At 41.1% G+C, this 19,106-nt stretch overlaps 1 protein-coding gene across 1 annotated transcript in view; it reads left to right on the top strand.

Annotated features, from left to right (window-relative positions):
• The window catches only part of LOC149798696 (calpain-5-like), a 98,014-nt gene that overhangs the window by 57,586 nt on the left and 21,322 nt on the right, over positions 1–19,106 (top strand). The window contains exon 9 of the mRNA XM_089957536.1: positions 18,638–18,834. Within this exon, the coding sequence (XP_089813662.1) occupies positions 18,638–18,834 (197 nt within the window). The remainder of the gene's footprint in view (positions 1–18,637; positions 18,835–19,106) is intronic.

The following is a 19,106-nucleotide window of genomic DNA, read 5'->3' on the forward strand; positions in this document are numbered from 1 at the left end:
AAAACTTTTGACAATTTGAAAAATTTAAAAAAAAATTAGTACATAAAATTCCAAGCATCAATTTTCCATCTTACATTCCAGAGTGGTTTTTTTTTTTTTTTTTTTTTTTTTGCAGTGTTCGCAGGTGAAATGAATGATGTGCCCAGGGTTTGTCTTGATCCCCGACAGGCATGCCGAAATATACTCCGATAAATCAACCCCACAAATCTGTATTGATACTGATAGACAATGTTATGAGTCTGATGTCACCTTTTCATTAAAATATGCAATTTTGCTGCATGCAAATCATTCCGGAACAAACCCACGTACACTTTAGGCACATACCGGTAATTGGTAACAGCCATATCAAGCGCGAAATTCAAAATGACCACAGGACAGATGGTTGTGCCATTCCATGTGGATTTACAAGTCACCAAACATGTGATTTGCTCAAGAAATATAATCTATATGTCACCAAAAGAACCTTTCAGCTGACGGTAGCTGCACAGCCACGAGAAATACCAGTAAGTGTATAAAATATACATCGATGTGTGCAGCCAGATTTGGATTCAGACAATTTCAGCTTTTAACGAATAGATTATATTAGCCCCTCATCCGAAAATCAATATCATCACCTAGTGAAGGGCTGATTTATCAGCCTAGTCGAAATATGCCTTGTCGGCCTCACGTATCTTAGCAGATGCTTCCACGGAGTACTTTTTCGCTCTTGTCTTGATAAATTGGCCGCAGTCATAGCAAAATGAGTATAGAGATCGGAACTTACTGCATGTTTGTATCACCTGCATAACGTTTCTGGTGTAGCCTCTTGATGCCATCTCAGAAAAATGCTGGAGCTAAACTGAACTGGTGGGCTTAAGGCCCCTGTATTTATATTACTATTTATATTAATGAAATGTTCTAGAAAGTTCTCCAAGTTACTCCAAGTTTACTCAGCACTGGATCTATCTGGAATATTCTGGAAAATAGGTGAATTTCAAAATATCACTGTCCTAGTCACAAAAGCAAAGTTTGTAGGGAATAATAGTATTTTCTATACTTTTGAGGTATAAGCAATTAGAAAAAAACAATTACTACCCAGGAACAAAAAAAATTGTTGCACGGTAATATCAGCCAAAGCCATTTGGTCATTGAAATTGTTTTAGCTAGCTGATGGGCCCAAATTTTGAATCTGATATATCTCAAGGAGAGTGATATCTTGGTCTCGCCATTCCTTATTCCATGTGCCGTAAAACTATTCGCTGCCCAGCACACCGCCAAAGCCAATTATGCTGGATACATCAGTGTTCAAATGAATGACATGCTAGTCCAACCAGCAGTCAGGGAGGAATAAGATTTACCATTGAATTCTTTAATAAATATGCACCACAGTTGCAGATCAGCTCGAACCTCCCTCTTCATGTGTGTGAAGTGATGCCGTTTTGACACACCAATTTCAGATCAATCAACCTTCTCAAGAACGTTCTGCCAGGCAGGACAACTGAACATACAAAACTAAGTGTGCCAATTATGGAGTGGAGATTGTGGAGCACCATTTTGGGGTCTTGTTGGCAGTGTTATCAGACTGTAGCACTTCTGGAGTTTATCTATGTGAAGTCTTACTTCCATCTTGATTGTATCAAGTTCATAGCCGAAAAAGGCCATTTTTGGACTGGGAAGAAATTTTTCCGCAGACATGGGAAAACCAATATATACACAAAGCATTAAGAATGTGTCTAGTTTTTCCTTACAGATGTTATAGTTTGATTCCAACAGCAGAAAGTCATCTAGAACATGTACCATGTTGGCAATGCCCAATTTGTGTGTTGCAATACAAAGTAGTGCAGTGCTAAAATATCAAAAGAGTTGACAACTGAAGCTACAGCTCATAGCAAGACACTTGCCATAACAGTACATATCATTCCATGTGAAGCCAAACCATATAATGCTGAAAGGAGCAGAGTGGGACAATTCTAAAGGTACTGTGTCTGTTTTTGCCATAACACAATCTCTACCAAGACTGTAAAAAAACTTGTAATAGCCTGTTCCACAGTTTGATATTGAACAGCACTGTTTTCCAGAGATATACCATCATTTTTAAAAGATCCCTGATAATGTGACAAATGGTGAATCATTTGAAAAGTACCAGTTGTGGTCTTTGGAACCAAGCCAAGAGGGGTTGTTTGAAATTGTGGGAAAGAGTGGCTCTTGAAAGGACCTGCAAGCCTTCCAGAATTAAGTTCTTTGTTTATTTTGTCTTGAACAACCTCTGGATTTTGTATGGCTGACTTGAGATTATGAGTTTGAATAGGAGAGTCCCCATGCCCCATATGCAATCCAAATGTGCATTCCTCAATCAACAGATGTATCTTAGCAGCGTTGTTCCCCCTCAACAAATGTTGTAACCTGTCAACTTCGACTGAAGTATGAACCTTTCTGATTGTGTGGGACCACTTTATCTCGCTGGCTGTGTTGCAGAGTTTGCAGTTTGTCCTTGTGACTCAGTGAGTTTGTAGCCACAACATTGGCTGCATGTTTTATGGTATCTCCTGCTTTTGGAGCATATTTGGGCAACAGTTTGTGTGGATGATAAATGGGCAGTTGGCATTTAGAGAAGGGATGAGCTCCCAAACAACTTAAACAATTATATTGGTATTTGCATGCTAGACCGTTAGTACAATTCAGCCCTTTGTAATGATTACAACAGGCCCCTTTTGGGGGATGCATTTTGGAGATGGAAGATGGTACTGCAGTAGTGCTGGTGACCGCCTTTGCACCCATGCTATCAAGAATAGATTGCACATAAAGTTCAAGGTGGGTGGAACCCCACTTGCCCTCTCACCTTTCTATCATGGGTCGAAACTGCTCATCAAAGTATCGCCAATGAGCTCTGTTCTCGGCCAGCTTCATGACCACTTCCATGTGGTGTGATAGCAGAGGCTCAACACAGATAATCCATTCATGTTATTGTATCAAATCTGGTCCATGATGTCAACCAATGGGTGATGGAGAGCAGGGACTTCTTGGCCATGAAGACTAAGTTCAGTTTGGGTGTGTTTGATGTGATATCAAACTTTAATTTATATATTTTGTCTGTGGATGTGAAAAGGAGGGCTTGAAGATCTATTAAGACCTGGCCCAAGTCTGTTGCTTAATTTTGACAGGCATCGAGGCTGTTATGTCGACTGATCTGCTGATAAAGTTGGATTGACTCTGTGTATCAGGGGTAGTAATTGTTGTTAAGAAATCGCTCAGTACCTATATATGTATAAGAGAGTCCTGAAGGGATTAAGCAGGCTGTGAAGAGGATCCATTCCACCAGCTCGCGTATGCCTCTGTTGACCACCAGCAACAGCAGCAGAACTCTAGAGAAACACCTGTGGCAGCAATAGTTGTTCAAGCTACAAATGACCGCAGAGCACAGCAGGTGGTACAGAAGATTACACCGGTCATCAGTACACAAGTGGACAGTAAGTTGGACCACATGTTGAAGATGATGCATGAGACCACTCGTTTTCAACAACCTGCCATATCCTCACTGGAACCGGAGGAAGGGCAATATACCTCACCATCAACTGGCCTGAAATCAATGTCCAATCACCATACCAAGCGCATAAGACAATCGCGGCAAGCAATGCACAGACTACCTCAACCATAACAGATGTTATGCACTTGGGTAGCATGATCTGGTAGAGTTAGAAAACATATGGTATTAAACGGAATAGTTTGAAATAGGACTGTTATGCAGGGACACTATGAACAAGGTGTGGTAACATTTAATGGAACGCTAACAGAAGTGAATGCCAAAATAATGTATGTATGATTAAATTATATAAATTATATACGTATGAAAATATATTTAGAATTAGATTTGTGTACACCCTAGGAGTACCCGGAGTGCCTAAATTGTAAAATATATAATTACCGGACAGCTTAGGTAGGTATGTTTGTCTTGACCAATGGTTCCTTAGCAGACAGGCATATGTAGAAAATTTCTGTCAGGTATAGGACCTGAACAATTATCAGCCAAAACAGGCAGTTGCAAAAGTACGGAAGAAAAGGGTTACAGGTACGGGACCTGGCCCGTTATCTCCCATGGTGTGCAGATGACAAAAAAACATTGGATCCTATTCTGGGACACAACTAATGCAAAGCCACTTGTGAATAATAAACAATTACAAGGATACATTGATATTTGATCACTAATGTAAGGGGAAAAAGAAAGACTAAAATATTACAGGAACCCCATATTATGTGGGTCCGAGTGACTTGCCAGGAACAAGTCCAAAAGGATCAGGTACAGGACCTGATCCAGTGTCTTTACAATGGCAGACACTAAGGATGTTTAAAGAAAAACAGTTAAGAAACAGGTACAGGACCCGGCCTGGTATCTCCCTTTCTGGGCAGATACAAGTGAAATCGAACAGTGAAATGGTACAAGACCTGGCCTATCCTAGTTATCATTTTTCTGGGTTATTTTATAGCATGAATTTTTAAGGGCTCCACTGTCCTTTATGAAACAAAAGTATGCCATCTGAGCAAAATTTCTACCTGACATCAGGCCTATCAATACCAAATTTGCTATTAAGGTCCAGAAATGTTCACCCTTCATCATACATATCCTTGCGCTATCGCAAATAGTTTTATTGACATTCTTTTTACCAGCTAAGGAAGGCATATGTCTGCCTTGTCACTTGCATGCTCTCTGTTAGGGAGACCCCAGTTAAGTACATTACCTGTATGGATTATATTGCTAGCTTAGATCCAACACATTGTATCATAAAAGTTAAATAGGGAAATTTGCTAGACTGCTACTGTGTGACATATAGGTGAAATAAAACTGTGTCGTCTTGGCTTATTGTCTGTGAGGCTTTGAGTTTAATACCAAATCCTTCAGTTCCATTTTTTCCTCGAATTTAGCATTTTGGCTGACTTGTAATATGGTACCTCTCTGATAGATACGAGATGGCCTCAATATGCTTTTCTATGCTATTATTATCGACCCTATAGAGCACTGATCACAGTCAGAACCATTCATTTGCAAAATGTTACGAACATTTCTCCTAAATAACTGTTTAGATCATCAGAATGTACTTTCAAAACCATGTCTCTAATGTTTGCTGTGGACATTGCGAATATCACATTCATTCATTCGCCTGCTTTAAAGTTTCATTTGTGACTCAGAGAATACGTCCACGTTGTTAACTTCATCATCTCTACTTTCGAATAGACAAAACAGCTTGCTTAGTTTATTCACAAGCAAATCTAATAACCCAAAATGTTAAGCCTCTGCTACATGAGTGTACACTGTTTGCTTACAATCGAAGTAGTTCCTAATAAACGATACTATTTTAGACACACGTGTCGTGCAATATTAATCCGTGCACTATGGATGAATTCTGCACTATTCTGACAATGTAAAGTTAATGGAGAATAACAGAAGCACAATATATATATATATATATATATATATATATATATATATATATATATATATATATATATATATATATATATATATATATATATATATATATATATCTGTGATGTCACTGAGCAAATTACATTAATGTGAAATGTTGGTGTATTGGTGGTATTCGCAACACTGTATAGTACCAGTACCATTTGATAACTATGTTGAAAATTTAATAATCTTTCTTCAAGTTTTATATTTCTTAGGACTATAAATCTAGGATGAATGTTATGCAGGAATATACTGGCATTCCATTAGGAAGTCCAACATCATCAGTCTATATTTTTGTTTAACCATACCTTTTGGCCGAATCTATTATTTTACCCCACATTGGTGTTGCATACAGACTAACCCAATTCTTTTCTCCTGCCTAGTCACATCCAATCATATCTTGCTTGTAATGAAGTTAGCTCCACTTAATAAGTTTTGAAGTACTGCACGGGTTGCCACCAGATTTAGTATTATGTTTGTAAACACGGGTTAAGTTCAATTTTCAGCTGTGACAACATTTTACAAATTTATGATCAATGTATGGCTTAGAACTTTACCTTTCACTTGCATGTGCATGAGTGTGTAATTTGGATTTTTTAAGTAGTTTTATCAATTTTTCAGTCATTTCGCTACGATACATGCAGTGTGGCAGTTTATAGTGATGTCTAGCACTGGGACATCATGCTGCAGACATGTAGCATGATGTCCCACTAGTTCATTATCCTGACACCAGGCCAGTCAGTCCTAACACTAACCTCTTAATGCTAAGTGCCTAGCGTGGCAGCTGTTTGTACCATTTTTATAAGTCTCTGATATGACTCGACCGGAGATCGAACCCGCGACCTCCCACATCCGAGGTGGATGCTCTTACCACTTAGCCACCGGATCAGTTTTCAGTTACATCATATTGTCTGAGAATCAGTGTCATAAGGATAGATTTATAGTTTTACTAAATATCACATGTACAAAATTATGCTAGATATTCAATTAAATGAATGTCTCCAAAGAGAAACATGTCATAAATCCTTCAATGTGTTTTCAGAACACTATCAATTTTTCATCCACACTGTTGTAAATGATGCCTGGTCAAATTGTCCTTTTTTGCAACCCCTGAAATTTTGTCTAGTTCAGAGAAAGTTTTTTGAGCTGATTTGCATTGTACTCACCAAGACACACACAAGGGTGCAGAAAAACAAACAGCAGTAACACACACCAGAAAATGGCCTATTAAATGCTTATTTTTGAAGTTACTGGCGAGGGAAATTTAGTTTGCAGGTCACCAAATAAGACAAATAGTTCAGATTATAGGCAAAAAGTTTTTTGAAACGGGTTCTTTACGATCAAATATATGCATATTAAACTTCAGAATGTAGCCGTATAGAGATCGGAACTTACAGCATTTTTGTATCACTTGCATAATCATGGTGAGACGGATGTAACGTTTCTGGTGCAGCATCACCAAGTTAAAGTTTTTTGAAAGTTTCATAATGACTAAATCAGTCACTGCATTGAAGTGAAACTCTTTGGTAATATTACTGTAGGTTAATATTTCTGCCATGAAATGCTGTGACTTTCTCTCACATCTGCTTACGCATCATGATGAACACGAGTAACATGATTAGTGGAAGTTCCAAATTCAGTTCATGACCAACTTGAAAAATATGTTCATTTTAACTAGAGAAGACGGTCTCTTGTCTGGGTCTCTGCCTGGATGTGGGTGAATACGAACGATGTTTGGTGCCCTACCAACTACTGGCAGTTCCGAAAACACAGTCTCGAGAGTCGCTAGCGACACCATGGTGGTCTATGCTAGTCAAATAAATTTAGCCTAACACCCCACCTCAGCTTCTGTTGCCACAGATGGCCACTGCAGCGAATGCGCGTGTGAGTTTCATGTGTAATTCTCGATGCATGTAGGAGATGCTGTGTTACACAATGAGGTCTCTCCCTTAGACGCAGTTGAGCGTGCCATTGTCGTAGAGCTCTTTTTTTGCTGCTGAACCGTGATCAGCACGATATCTGTTCCTATGCCTACCACCCCTCAGAGCAGCTCTATTTCTTCAAAGACGGTATCATGGTCATGTGCAAGGGTGCTGATACCATCCTCAAGCACGTTTCTCTTGTTGTTGCAGGATAATCCAACATTTTGGAGCGCATATGTAAACAGATTCTGATAATTCGTTCGTATGGTGTTCATTTTTTAAAAGATCTTGACTCTTCCTAACGCTGTCAGGTAATTGCCATGCAGGAGAGATTTTTGAATGACACTTTGCTTAATGCCTTAAGCACATATTTTGACCACGATGCCAGCTAACTTGATCGAGTACATTTTACTGCGTATTCTGACAAATTCCACGATGGCACCGAGTTCATCTCATTCTTGAACTTTCTGATGACCTTTTTGTTGGCGTCGTCGTAAAATGGGCACGACTTGGGGTAGTCCGAATAATCGAACAGAACAGATGCTTGTCTTTGTACATGTCCCAAAACACATCCTCGATCTTGATCTCATAGGATAAGCTGTCCGTGTCTGTAAACAATAACTTAGCCTTAGAACCATAGCACGACTGGATGCGCCCATAATGGAAGTCGTACATAAGCAGTGTAGACAGCTTCAACACAACAAACCCGCAGTAAATCGGCTTGCACATGACAAGACTGTTTTTTTCCTACTGTGAATGGCTACCAGATTTTCGTTAAAGATTTTCAAGTTGACAAAGGTGGGATCATTCACAAATTTGTTTCAGCGCTTGATGTCATTGACGAGGTCGAACTTGACACGCTTTCAATCATCTTCCATGGTTTTGCGAAACACCGAGGTGTTCATGAGCTTGAAAAACTCCTTTCCGAAATCGGTCTTGGCCATGGCTTGTTTGGACTTCTCTCCAGCCATTTTTATGCTTGAATTTCGCACGCGATGAGTCTGGACAAACTCTATCCCGAAATGGAGACACTGTCTTTGAGATTTTTGTAGTGAATCACATACTTGTTTTTTCCCATGAGATTAGGCATGTGTTTCGGCATGTTCGCTCTCCGCACTCGAGTTTCGTTTTTAGTGCAAGCATGTGCGGCCAGTGAAAGTTTCTGGTGCTAACAGTTAATCGTTATACGTGACATGAATCTTTGACGGTTAATACAGGTCTACTTCAAGAAAATATCCTGTGTTGACTTCGTTGTGTGCATCATCGCTGCCTATGTCCAGGTCAGCATTCTCTCGGCGAACTTTTCCGGATCATCTTGGCAAAACTTCTTACCAGCATCTGCTGTGACATGGCCCATTAGTACAGGTTATTTGATACAGTGAAATGATGAAAAACACACCAGACACATTCTGCAGAAAAACGTCTCACATTTCTTTTTAGAGACCTGTCCGCTCATGATCCTTGACAAATTCTTGATTCAGCAGTAATGACCCACAGGGCCATCGCAACCAGTGAAGTTCCTGTCACGGTGAATTGTTACGATCACTAGAGCCAACATGGCCTGTAACGTACAATAAATATATGCTGGTAGGAGCCTCTCTTGATGACAGCATGAGTGGATAAACCACGTTGTTCTCATAGTCGAACCTAAATACGGTAATGCCGATGTGAGTTTGCTTTTGAAATTTGGGGATGCTGTTTATCCTCACCGGAAACTGGATTCCAGGAAAATCAAGCGTGGCCTGGTACAGCGTGTAATGACTGGCTCAGTCTGGGTTTTTCACTGCAGGATGAAGCACGGAGAGCACCGCCAACATGAAACATTGGTAGTCTTTTGGCTATATTGGCGGGCAGTGACAGCCATGAGCATGCCCTGAGCAGATTGTACCTGGACATGTTCATGATGAGTACAGTTACACCTACGGGTATCCATCCCGAACCATCTGGCTGAAATTTTTCTATATTGTCCACTACCTTTCTGTAAATCAATCGGATGCCTATGTTGTTCATGTCAAAAAGAGCATGTTGTCGAGTAGTAAAATGAGTTTTTTCTCATCATCGATGTGTGGTCTGAGATTATCCTCCAAGTCGTAGTCCCAGTACAGTGACGGTTTCGTGAAAAGCACTTCGCCAATCATGTTATACTTGACACTGTGGTGCTTTCTGATTCGCGAATGTAGCACGCGTCGAATGCCATGCTCTGACACCTCATCGATGTCGTTGATCGACACCGGAGGATCAAATTCATGTAAACACTCTGATCAAATCCTGCAAAGGCCTGCTCTCTCCTCCTCCACTCCAGTGTGTATATAGTATATTATGTCTGTAATTTGACGTTTATTATCAGTAAAAACATTGGATTGGGAGACTGGTTGAGGGTGTCGGAGACACGGACGCAAATTTCATCAGCGCTACCACCATGGCCATGAAAAGAGTTGCCGGAGACGATGGGCAACAACTAGAGTGTGTGCAGATGAGGCTGCGGCAGGAGATGAAGAGAAATGTGGATGAGAGGGAGAAAAGGAGAGGCAGGAGTTGAGACAATGGTGGGAGGAGAGGTTGAGACGCTCAGAAGAAGATCATGGACAGACGACAGAGGCGGATCTGAGGTCCGCTACTACCAGAACCCGGTCGAGATCGTGGCTCAGTTGAAGCTCTTGATAGCTTCTAAACATGCAGGTAATGTCGTATAGTAGAAATTTTGAATCATCAGCTGTCTCATGATCTGCTTACGCACGATTAGTACCATATTTTGTACAGGGATCTAATGGGCTATCATTGTTTTGGCTAAAAATCAACAACTGTGACAGCACCCTAAAATAAGAAGATGCCTCTCGACGATACCACGTTGCTATTCGATTCTCGATTGGTAAGTTCGACCGAGCGGTACATCCCATCCATAGAATTAGATCAGCAGGCATCATACTGAGATGTGGAACAGCTTTTCTAACATCATCGCTAGCAACAATCACTTTCATATTGGACCAGTGCACAATGTGAAGCGAACACGATCTTGATATCTCCACATGGTTACAACATCCAACATCGCCACGGAAATTTTCAGGCTGATTACAACCAACGGATACACCTTACTCCATCCTTAACACCAGAATCACATTATCTCGCGGTTACCTTGTGGGATTTGACAGCCTCAGCTTGATCGGAGCGATCTTTTGTTTCAGTGGAGGTGCAGTATTATCAGACATTGGTGTCTACGAGGGAGATTTACCAGTGAACATCACAGATGTGAACAGTTTACTCATTAACTTCTTGATCTTTCTGGAGTCACTCTCTTCGGTCAGTTTGGCCTCCAATGTTTACTCCACGGAGATTAATGTGCCTCCGGGATAGTTAATGCGAATCCGCCTAAATCCTATCATGTATTATCTCATCGTGAACACGTACGCAATCCAGGATGGTAACGGATCAGTCCAGAAATGCCGTGGATAACAACAAGAGAATCACCTTTTACCTGCATGTGCGGTGAAAGATACGAGTATCATAAAGGTGCCATGGATGTAAACTGCATAGAGATGCAGAGCACTTTCAGCATCGTAAGATGTAAACCTCCGTGACAGAATGGTGGTGGATTAAAGTATAAAACTTAAGACGATCATGCAAGATGCGACGTAAAATCGTGGGTACATTTTTATCCACATTTGTTTCTTCAGTTCAATTGGCTTTACCGATTCCTCTCAAAGCCATAGAAGCTAGAGCGACCTCTGTGGTGGGAATGGCAGTGGGTCAAAAATATCCAGTAAAATTGAGGGGCAAACAACTTCGATGTCCACAGCTCCGACGACGACATCGGCAACTCCAGTAGCGTCACTGCTCACGTCTGTCTCCACAGGCCCGGAACACTCTCAAGAAAACTGGAGCTGAGTGCTCAGTCTGAGTAGATTTGGTCTGATCTTGATAGGAAAGCTTCCAACGCTTACGTATCAGGGGTCAGACGCATCATGTCTGGATACGGCCTTAGAAGATTATGGTGACCTGTGCCTGGAACCTAAGACATGTTTGAAAATGTAAGACAGGAGTATTAAAACCCATGTATTCGACATTCACTTCTGATTACATGAGGCTGAATGATGACACACCCATCCACGACTTGACGATCCACTATGAAAACGTCGAATACCAGGACACACCCATCCACGACTCGACGATCGACTATAAGTACGTCGAATACCATTATTCAAACTTCACCAACCTCAATGAGAGTACCCATCGAAACAAAGAAAAGGTGCGACAAATATGTATAATTGCTTCCCACAAAGCTTTCCTGTAGGTACGAGGAAAAACCCAGACTGCTGCCGGAGGGAACTATGCAGCCAGTGCTCAGATCACACTGCAGAACAATGGATGAACACTGTTCAGGTCGGCTCAGTATTAATTGAACAAACAGATTGTGGAAGAGATTAATGGCTAATTTCCTCAGGCCAGTATGCTTCTCAATTTGATCATGTTCAGTGATGATTACATGAGATCGTGCGCCACCAGCAAGTGGTGGTACAGAGATAGGAGCACGCGCCAGCTTCTTTTTAAGCTCCTTATTAACATCTCTCATAATCCTTCCCATCTCCTCTTTCTCGTCTCCTTCTCCTCCTATTTCCTTACATTTTTCTTCTTCTTACTCCTCACTACCCCTGGCTGTGAACGATCGAGAAAAATAACGTATCGTACACGTGTAAAAGGATCTCCCTCAGACGTCGCCTGTCTGAGAAAGCTGATGGTTGAAGGTGGTGGAGGAAGTATCAGGGAAGATGGAAGAGGGAGTAACACTCCAGATGGATATAAAGCTGGTAGCGCAGTTGTGAGCAGCTCCACTGCCCGCGTCGATGTAGCCTATGTCGCATCGGGTTTAAAAGCTGTCTTTTTGATGTTGCCCTTGCCTTTGTCTTTGCCTTCAACACCTGTAGTGCTACTTTTTTCATGCACTCATGGTGCGGTTCACGCTATCGAGCTGAGCCTTCACGTGTTTTTCTATACAGCTCAAGACAAGGATTATGATCATGTTGTGAAAACGATGCAGACGATGGATTTCGTCAACTAATAAATCTTTATCCTCTGCAGTTTTTTCTTTTATGTGTTTTAATCTCTCTCTCTCTCTCTCTCTCTCTCTCCGGTCGCATTCAAGTACTCTTCTATCTCCTTGACCAGACTTGTCTGACCTATTTTGGTCAGTGCCTCCATAACCAGCCTGTCTTGATACTTTCTGCTCTTTGAGGTGCGTCAGTTTTTCCAGGATCTCAGTTTGATTAGCCTCAGGAGTAGCTGTTCCTTGTTGTTATGCAATCGCCTCACAGACTGATTTTAATAGCTCCTGGGCTACATCGCGTTAAAACACCTGTTTGCCCACTGTATCCTCGGTGATGAGCTGACACAACTGCAACCGCTGTTCGACACATTTTCTGAGAATGTCCTCGCGTTGACATTTGCTGGTGATTTTATTCAAACGACATGGTGTTATATTGACGAAGGAGATAAAAGTTTGTGGGCAGCACATATGTAAAATGCTCCACATCCATTTTTATATTCCTCAGGTACCGTATTTGCTCTGTGATGAGACGTCATCAAATTGTGCTTGGATCCGTACATCGCGGCGACGTAGTAGTCTTTGAATTCTTTTGTGATAATGCCCCTGCAGTAGTTCCGTGTTATGTCTGATGTATTTCGGCACACCATAGTACAACTGATCAAAGTAAATGCTGCTGAAGTGCTTGTTTCATGACAGCGAGAAATGCTCACAGATTTTAATCATGTAATTGCAGTCGATCTTGATGCCGTCAAACACGCGATTTTTTATATGCCCGAATCCAGCTCATCCACAGGCTCCATCTTGTCTGGTTCGACGATGGCAAAGCTGGAGTTGTGGTCAACGGAGATGACTGCGCTAGTGTTGCCTGTGTCAGCATGGCTGCTCATACATGGAACATGTTTTACCAATGACTTGTTACTCATACACGGAACGTGTTTTACCAATGACTTGTTAAACTCAGAGTTTTGAACTTGTCCTGATGTGGGTTCAGTGTGGAAATGATCCCGTGATCGGAATTGAGCATAACGGGAAACGTAAAGAGCAGGGTATTATATGGACTTTCAGAGTCTGTCACCTGACAGGCTTTCGTATCTTCTCAGGTTGTCGAGCCAAAAAGTACAATAAAACGGGCGGATCCGTGTCAGAAAACGTACATGTAGATGTAACGTTTTCCATGGCGGGTCAGATCACGAGCTATCTCATCGTGGTCTCTCCTTCTTCTGGAACCACCTTGCAGAATTCGAGGCAAGTGGAAGTACACACCGGAATGAACACGAGAACGACCATGATTTATCACTTTTTAACCATGGACCGCTCCATCTGGTTCGACTGAGAGGAGGCTGGTGGAAATTACACACCGATCGTTATTCAGACCGTGGAGGAAATTAGAATCAACAATTCCAGTTATGAATGACTAGTTGACATCATCAATACAAAGATTAGCTTGTACAAAACAACGTCGATGGAAGGACAAAAATTATACTGATTGCCCACGATATGGTTCGTCGAGGATAACACTCATGCGATCTCGTATTTGCACCTGAACACGTTTGGAAGGACGAAACTATTGCCCACCGGAAGAACCCTCACCAGAACTCTCATTGCTGTGGTGGAAGCTATACTCGTGGTGACGGATTATTCGCCTGTGGCAAACAACGAAGTAGCCATGAAAATGTACATGGACATGTGGTGCGTCAGAAACAACACTGGGCACATCCCACTGCTCAAGGGTGACTCCGGAAACTGATATGGTGTGACCATCTCGGCCTTGTCAGTATTCTCTTTTTTTAAGGCTTATTTTGTCTTTACTCGTCACATCACACCCACCTCCATGGAAAGCGAATGTGCAACAGCTAGAGTCACATATAATTTCAGGCTGCAGATACAGCTACCCTTGGCGGTCATGATCTGGAAATTTCAGGTATGCAGAATCACTTATTGATCAGAGCGCATTCTCACGTGGAGATTAGATGGCATCAGGCCAAACACCATGGCAGACTTTACAGTGGTACTCCACCCATTGGGACAGCCACACTCAAATTTCACATCGCCACTAAGTTTTACACACGTACACCAAGTACTCTACATTTAAGTTTACATCGCTCACGCCAGAATCTGCTAATCCCGGTTTCAGTTTTTTCCAAACGTTTACCTTGGACGAGTTAATATAACATTTTAACCTTAAGCCCACTGTATAACCATGGCGGAAATCGTCTGAGTGGCTATCGAACTTTACCAGTTGCAGTTTGACGATACCAACCGGCAGAATGCCATGTACGCCTGAAATTCTTAGCAGGTGCTCAAGCAAACCACATGAAATTATGCAGAAATCAATCTCATGCGAAATTTTTTTAAATCCTGCATCAAAGAGGATTTTGAGGAGTTTACGAAGGATGAACCAGTGCTGTCTAATCTTTCCGTGCATATCATGCGACAGAAACAGCTGAGAGATGTCATAAACAGGTATTTTACCATGTTTAAATTTCGTTATGACAGAGAATCGGCACGGTTTGGTAAGACATCGAAGGTATCATTCATACTATTATCCATGAACTGCATCCGAATTTCATCGACGCCATCATAGAAACAGGATACATCAAATGGCATCGATTTGCATGAAAAGACGACGACACCCACAAAAAGGCCACGACTGCAATGAGAAAGTCTTGGCACGAAATTAATTTCGTGGAAACAGAAAATTACGAGCCTCTGTGGACAGGAGGAAATTTTTGCATCATGCCGGAGTAGAATATGAGGACATTGATACTATCGTGGGGGTGACAAGCCCGATAATGTTCCAGACTAGGATGTTGTACCCATTTTTTGAACCCAACAAGGCCATGGAAGCACTGCTTTATGTGCTCATGTACAGCGTGCATTGAAAGATCGATCAGGATGCAGCTGCAGCGTCTCATAGTTACCTGGAATGTTTTAAGCCAGATAGGATTGAACGGGAGGTTAGGAGTGTTTTTAAAAATGGCATGATCATTACAGAAGGTAACTTAAGTGTACATCCACAGATCTGCTGAAAGAAATTAATGATCGGAACAAGTATAGATATTAGAGCCTCTGGGCTCTCAGGGACAGGGATTTTATATTTCTAGCCATAAAAGGATTCAACAAAGTAAACTTCAGCGTGGAAAAAATTGCACTGGCTTACTATTATCTTCACAAGACAGTGTCATCATACTCCTCAAAAGATTTCAGGCTGATGTACGTGATTGAACCTCACAGTTATTTAGACCATGTTGGCATTAAAGCAATTCCTGAGACTCTAGAGGATCTTGTTAAATTAAATCAGCTGACTAAATTCACAAGAGGTTTAAACAGGTAGCACATGTGGGTTGTGTGTGAATCACTGCAGGATCTCAAAGTACACGATGACAGTGTAAACAAGCACATACATTTTCTTAAAAGAACACTTGCCTCAACTTGAGCTTCTGCTATGAAGTATAGTCGAATCAGGAGCATAAGATGAGATTGGTGATCGATTTTAATAACATTGATGCAAATGTGTCGGAGAAAGATCCCACTCTGGAAGCCATAATCAATTGATACCAAGCAGGCTTCTCTGGCGCATCAAACAGTGCTCAGCAAGATCAGATCGCCCCTGCATAGTTGTAAATTTGACATTACCCTGTTGATTCGCGAGCTGAAAACAATATTCGACATCCTGATGGCTCTGGCGCTGATGTCCTTGCGTCGCTTTAAGAGTCTTATGATAGAAAACATGAAAAAAGAGAAACTGGTGGTTAGGTTGAACTCGCGTCAGTCTACTTCATGGACTGTATTTTCTTGTGAAAACGCGAGATGGCTTTGTCGATCACGTCACAATAAATTTCCTGATGATTCACATACTGTTTCTGCAACACCATCAGCTTAAACGGCACGTACAGCATGATGTTTTTCTCAGGATAGATCCATGTCGATTTTGTAATAACCTAATGCTCTTTTTGCGGTTCGTAATCAGCATAACTTCCATGCCTAGACCCTGCTGAAATACTTTTAGCAGCTTTGACTCGTCAGACTTACCGTAGTCCTCGCGGAAGTTGTGATAGCCGAACACTAGCACGATACTGATAGCAAGTTGAGCTTTGCTGTAATGGAAAAAGTCGCGATGATGGAATATTTTGTTGTAATGAGGCAAGAAATACAGTTGCTTGTAAGAGCATCAATCAACAGATCCTGGGACCCTACCGGAGACACAGCCATACCTGATAATACCTGTGGGTAATAATAATCGTGCATCAGTCCCACATGTCTCACAAACGCACACTTAAACTCGAGCAGTAAAATCTGGTGATCTGCCATGATGTATGCATGTCATTCAACAATATTCTACTTCCAAGCAGCTTCTCCGTGTATAGTCGTAATGCAGGCTCGAACATTGATCCCCACAAGCACATTAACATCATTGAGACTATCTTACACCTGGAAGAAGATAAGTTTTTAGTCACAATCGAATCTGTCACCAAATGGGCAGCATCCTATGACAGTAGCCAGCTCTGATCCAACGATGGTTGTATCCATCAACTGATACCACTCTGCGGATTTTTGCCTGATGCGGTAACGTGCACTAAAATCATCAAGCTGCTTTTGCAGTGTGCACATGTCTTGGCAATTAATGTTAATTCTCTCATCCGTTATGCTTATCTTAATATTCAATGTCTAATATAAAAAAATGTATGCCGTTGATGATGTTGTGTTCATCATGGATGTCATCTTACACAATACAGACATACTGGACAAAGAAATCGGGACGGTGGTGAGAAACAACATTTCTGTGACCTTAGAACTCACAACGACAAGAGCTATAGATGTGGCGCGCTGGCAAAGTTTGCTCACCCAACAGCAGTGAAGAAAACTGTCTGAAAATGATGTTATCAGGGTCATCTATGACAAAGACCTCATCTGGAAGCACTGCGTAAGGTGCATGGAAACTGAATACTTAAAAAAAGCTCTTAAAATTATCGCAGTCTTAATGTAGACAGATGCTTACAATACCCAATACCTGACCTATGTCATCGTCGAAAAGGATGGCAACGTGAATACATACCATCTCAACATTGACATCACTGTGCTGTTCATGCCCACCAAGGTGGTAGGGATATGAACAGACCTCGTGCTGCTCATGACTCAGCAGCAAAAAGAGCTCTACGACAATGGCACGCTCAACATCGTCTACAACAGAGATCTCATTGTGAAACACAGCATCTCTTGCATGCGTCGAGAAGAACTCATCAAACTCAGACATATGTCATCACTGCAGTGAGCATTGTTGGCAATGGAAGCTGAGGACAGTGGAGCTGTCTGGGGTGGGGTGTCAGGCTAATATTTATTGACTACGATATACCGCCATGGAGTTGCAGCGACTCTCAAGACCATGTGCTCGGAACTGCCAATAGTCGGTAGGGCATCACACACTGTTCATATCCACAACTCAAACAGGCAGTGACCCAGACAAGAAGCCATCTTCTCTAATTAAAATTAACCTATTTTTTCAGGGATGGTCATATTTTGAACTGAGTTTGTAGCTGCCGCTACTCCTACTCCTAACATGTTTTCAGGTTTTCAAAGTCTCATATGTTCTAGATCAGTGATTGCATTCAGTTAAAACTTTTAGGATGATATTGCTATTGGTCTAAAGTGTATGCAATGATAAGCTATTAGATTATGTTTTGCTTGCTTATACAGAATGTTTGGTTCATCTTTGCCATTTTGTGAACAATGTTAAAGTTGTGCATAAAAAGTTTAGAAAGTTAATTATCTAAATTATCAGCTACTATATTCACCTGAAAATATAGAATAATGTTACTGAACGTTGAACGTTTCTAAACTGGCAGTTGAAGAGCTAGTGTTGTGCCTGACTCATGCAGCTGAGAATCTTGTATAATATTGCAATGAATAAAGGGTATATAATGATATGTTATGAAATTCTGTCTTTCCTGTCTCATGTTCCTAAGCATGAAAAATATTTCGTCATTTGTGAGCAATGTTAAAGTTTTGTATAAAAATGCAAAATGTTACATATCTTAAACATCAGTTGCTGTATTCATTTGACAAAAAGGATACAGTTACTAAAGTTCTAAAATATATAAATTGACAATTAAAGAGTCCCTGTCTTGCGTGACTAACTGGTTCAAGCACAGTTTCTGAATCCATCGATTCTACTAACAAGAACCAAAATGCTGGTGGCACACGGAACAGTTTATGCCTAAGTATTTGATTTGTTATCAGACCGACATAAACAGGAAGTACAGGATGCATGACACACTAGAAGAGATATCATCTGGACCATTTGACAATTCCCGAAGCATCTTTAATCGTGTAAGACTGAAGAAGGGGAGATATCTTATTATACCTTCAACGTTTGACCCTGGGGATGTTGGAGATTTCGTACTCAGGATATATGCAAGCCGGAATCCCAACCTTATGTGAGTACAGGAATGTCGAAGACCTTTCTGGTAACAAAATTGAAAGTATTATGCCACTGCTTTCAGTATATTAGCTCTGTATATCAGTGCTGAATTCATTTTAGCATGATATCACACACACAAAAAACATTTAGATTCCAATCCATGAAATTTTAAACAATTTATCATTGTTCTGATTAGGTGAAACTATTATACTTGAATTCTCTCAGTTTTAAGCTTAAACTTTATTTTAACTCTGAAAAATTTGGACAAAATACTTGTTTGTGCAATTC

This window comes from Sinohyriopsis cumingii, chromosome 5 (genome assembly GCF_028554795.1).
Source record: "Sinohyriopsis cumingii isolate HCF-2022 chromosome 5, ASM2855479v2, whole genome shotgun sequence".
Lineage (NCBI taxonomy): Eukaryota > Metazoa > Mollusca > Bivalvia > Unionida > Unionidae > Sinohyriopsis > Sinohyriopsis cumingii.